Below are 3846 nucleotides of genomic sequence, written 5' to 3' on the forward strand. Positions count from 1 at the left end.
AGAGAAAAGTTGGAAAGTTCAGGCATTTTCCTTTCTTCTGGGGCCTCCAGCAGTGTCCATGGAACTGTCCTGGGAATGGACTTAGTCAGGTATGGTAAAGGTGAAAATCCCTCTTATGTAGCTTAGATATAGTGCTCAGGACAATCTTATCATTTGGAAATTCTAGGTCTGGGTTAAGGAGGCCATGGTCAGAGACTCCAGGTGCCCACTAGAAAAACTGACTTCTTCCTTGACCAGGTGGGCCAGGGGCTGAACATCACTGGAGTCAGACTCCAAAGACCTTGTGTGTGGGCTGAGGATGGGCCCTGAGCAAGGCCATGGCTCACAAGGACTGCAGATGGAAGGTTAACTGACTTGGTTATTTCAGGTTCTTCCCTCCTTCCCTCTTGAGACTCACTCTGAGCTGTCCTGAGAGAGGGGTGAGACCTAGAAGAAGGGAGAACCTTTCCTGATAAAGGGTGAGGAGTCCCAGGAGAACTCTCCTCCCCCCTGTGCAAGAGAGGGAGAGAATGGAAAGCTGTGTCCAAAGAAAGGCAGCCAGAGTTCTTCTGTCTAAAGTCAGAATCAAACAAAGATGTCACTCTCCAGTATCTCCTTTAAGTCAGTGATAATTTCATATTTGCTTCAGAAGTAATCAAGAGAAAGACATAAAAGGGGTCAATAGAGCAAAGGAAGACGCCACATTACATAATGTTCCAGACAACAAGATTCTTAACTTAAAGACCTATTTGCTCACAGAAAAACTCTTGCACAGAAACCCTTATTATTTCAGATACAAAATCAATGTAAAAACCAGTACCCTTCATTTACAGAACAGTGTTGTCTCAGGGAAGGACATTAGGAAAAACATGCCATTCAAACAACTCTGAAAGAATTAAGGATTCAGGGATCTATCAAACCAAGGAAATTAGAGAACTCTACCTTGCAAGCTTCAAGGTACTGTAATAGGAAATCACATAGGAGGATGTCAGAAGCTGGACCTAAAACCCTTGCTCCAGGACTGGCAAAGTTAATATTGTGAATATGGCCATTCTACCAAAGTCACCTACAGACTGCATCCACTGGTATAAGACTCTCATTCAGTTGAGAGGAACTACAGGGACAGGCATAAAATAGACAAGAAAATCAAAGGCATGGGGTAGAGATCCTGGACATGAAATGTCAAAGCTATGCATACTCAGTATTCCACAAAGCATACAAGATTACATTTGGGGAAAAAAAAAGATCTCGCACTAGAAATATTCCATGACAGTTTTTCTGGGAAGATGAATTTAGTTTCTCAACTTTCACTCTGATAAAAAATAAAGTTGAAACAGAACAAAGACTTTCGTTTAAGAATTCAAACAACTAATCCTCCCATAGAAAACCTAGGGGACACCCTTTAGTATTGGAGTGGGGAAGGACTTGTCCTAGAAGAGCAGTCCCCGGGAACTCATGAGGTCATGTGTCAGCATGAACATAAAGTCTGTACACAGCAAAGGACAGCACTGCAGACAAGGGACTGAAGTCCTGACTTGACAAAGAACTGAAGCAATTAAATACCAAGGAAGTAACATTTCCACACAGCAAATGGATCAGGGGAGTGACCCCAGACACAAGGCACACACTTGGTGCACATGCAACCCTGCAGGCAAAACACTCACACACACAGATTAATAACACAAAAGTGGAAAATAAAAACACTTTTGGAGATAGCACCCCCATCCCAGTCATCAACGATCTGACAAAAAAAAAAAAAAAAAAAAAACTACAGGGAGGATGTGGACAAGGACCCTATTCACTGTTGGGGTGCTGCAAGTGAATACAGCCATTGTGGAAACCACTCCTCAACAAATAAGAAATATAACCACATGACCCTGCTTATTTACTCCTGGGCTTATACACAGACAACTCCATACCCTACTGTAAATATATTACCACCCTGTGGTGGTTTTTTGTTTGTTTGTTTGTTTTTGCTTCACTTTTTAGAGCAAAGAATTGTGCACCGACCATTGAATTGATAATGAACATTTGGTATACACATAAGATGGAGTACTATTCAGCTCCAAGCTATGTAATCACATACAACCTAGGAAAATGGGTGAAGTGCCGTACATAATATTAACCAAGGTAGCAGAAGCTCAGAATGAAAATTACAATCATTCCTCATGTGTGGCCTATAACCAACAACAAACGTATCTATGTAATCAAGTGTACACATGTGTACAGTGTAACGTGACCAAAAGGAAACAAGGAAGCTAAATACTGGGAGATGAGAAGAGACCGAAGGCAGGTATTCACCTGAGTTATGAAACGGGATAAGAAGCTAATTGTTATTCTTTCTCTTCTTTCTTTACCTGTTGGTTCTTGGTTTATATTTGATACTTCAAAGTGAATCTCAAGGTCTTCAGAATGGGTACTATACCTGGATATAAATTCGCTGAGATGCATGACCACTGTTCTGATTAATTTCAGTGTATGTGTGAGTGTGTGTGTGTGTGTGTATGTGTGTGTGTGTTTCCGTCACTTTTAAAAACAGATAACTAAAAACAAGAAGAGACAAGGCCATTGCCCCAACAGAAAGTTTCTTCTACCTCAGAGCTCCAGCCTGAGGGCAGAGGGAGGGGTTGCCTGAGGCCCGCCCTCTCTCACCTGTGCGCAGCAGCGTCTCCTTCCCCCACTTCAGGTATCTGCGGAGCCACTCCACGCACTCGCCCTGCAGGTAGGCCCTTTTTTGCTCTGCCGCACCAGCCTGCTCCCACTTGTGCTGTGTGATCTTAGCTGGAATGTCCACCGTCGTCCATGTTTTCAGGTCTTCATTCAGGGTGATGTAATCTTTGCCATCATAGGCATATTGGTCATATCCGCGGAGAAGGTTCCCGTCCGATCCCAGGTCACAGGCAACCATCCTCTGGAGTGTGTGAGAGTCTGTGGAACCCCGCGGTCAGCCCCGCCCACCCTTGAGGCCCTCAGAATGCCCAAAAATGAAAATGAAAGTGAGTCCTAAGTCTTAGCTCCCAGCGGGTTCCTTAGGATCTGGGACTTCCTCCCACTTAAGACCCAGGGCTTTCCCGGCCCCTGAGTTGTGAACTGCAAGGGTCGTGTCTTCCGACCCGGGGTCACTCACCGCCCTCGCTTTGGTTGTAGTAGCCGAGCAGGGTCCTCAGGTTCACTCCGTAATCTAGCTCGTGGCTCTTGATGTCCTTTGTCATCCTCTCCCAATACTCCGGGCCCTCCTGCTCCACCCACGGCGCGCGCGGCTCCATCCTCGGATTCTCCGCGTCGCTGTCGAAGCGCACGAACTCCGTGCCATCCACGTAGCCGACAGCGATGAACCAGGGCTCTCCGAGGCCCGGCCGAGACACGCCAGCGGAGAATAACTGCATCGAGTGTGAGCCTGGGGGCGGCGCGCGGTGAGACCCCGACCTCCTCCCGGGACCCCGGGCGGGTGCGCGGGCCGGGAGGGGAGCGGGACGCGGGGCTCGGGACGCGGGTGGAGAAGGGGCGGAGGGTCCGGTGGGCGACCCGGCTTCCCCGGTGACGCCCCCGCCCCTCCCCGCAGAGGCCGTTTCCCTCCCGATGCCGCACTCACCCGCGCGGGTCTGGGTCAGGGCCAGGGCGGCCGCCAGCAGCAGGAGCAGCGTGCGCGGCGCCATTGCCCCCATCTGGGATCCTAGGCGTTTGAGTCCCGCGGGCTGCGTGGACTTTATAACCAGTGCCCGCGGCGACGCTGATTGGTTCCCCGGGATCGCGCCACCCAATGGGGTTGAGATTTGCGAGTGTGTCATCACTGTCCAGGCAAAAGGACTTGATACAAGGTTAGGAGCAGAAGTGAAACGGGGGGGGGGGGGGGGGGGGGGGGGGGGG

At 48.9% G+C, this 3846-nt stretch overlaps 1 protein-coding gene across 1 annotated transcript; it reads right to left on the reverse strand.

Moving 5' to 3' along the window:
- Window positions 1-2463: 2463 nt before the first annotated feature.
- Window positions 2464-3698, reverse strand: LOC116074645 (H-2 class I histocompatibility antigen, Q9 alpha chain-like). Its single transcript, XM_031347381.1, has 3 exons — window positions 3572-3698; window positions 3107-3376; window positions 2464-2907 (listed from the first exon to the last, which is right to left on the reverse strand). Exons 1-3 carry the CDS (start codon window positions 3642-3644, stop codon window positions 2570-2572), a joined length of 681 nt encoding a protein of 226 aa, XP_031203241.1. The 5' UTR covers window positions 3645-3698; the 3' UTR covers window positions 2464-2569.
- Window positions 3699-3846: the final 148 nt, after the last annotated feature.

Source organism: Mastomys coucha, unplaced genomic scaffold (genome assembly GCF_008632895.1).
Source record: "Mastomys coucha isolate ucsf_1 unplaced genomic scaffold, UCSF_Mcou_1 pScaffold3, whole genome shotgun sequence".
Classification (NCBI taxonomy): Eukaryota; Metazoa; Chordata; class Mammalia; order Rodentia; family Muridae; genus Mastomys; species Mastomys coucha.

Bases quoted from the DNA above. Each gene is read 5' to 3' on its own strand.
- LOC116074645 (XM_031347381.1), bottom strand. From the start codon at position 3,644: ATGGGGGCAATGGCGCCGCGCACGCTGCTCCTGCTGCTGGCGGCCGCC. The intron at 3,377-3,571 runs GTGAGTGCGGCA...CGCCGCCCCCAG, and splicing joins CCTGACCCAGACCCGCGCGG to GCTCACACTCGATGCAGTTA. The intron at 2,908-3,106 runs GTGAGTGACCCC...GGGGTTCCACAG, and splicing joins CTACAACCAAAGCGAGGGCG to ACTCTCACACACTCCAGAGG.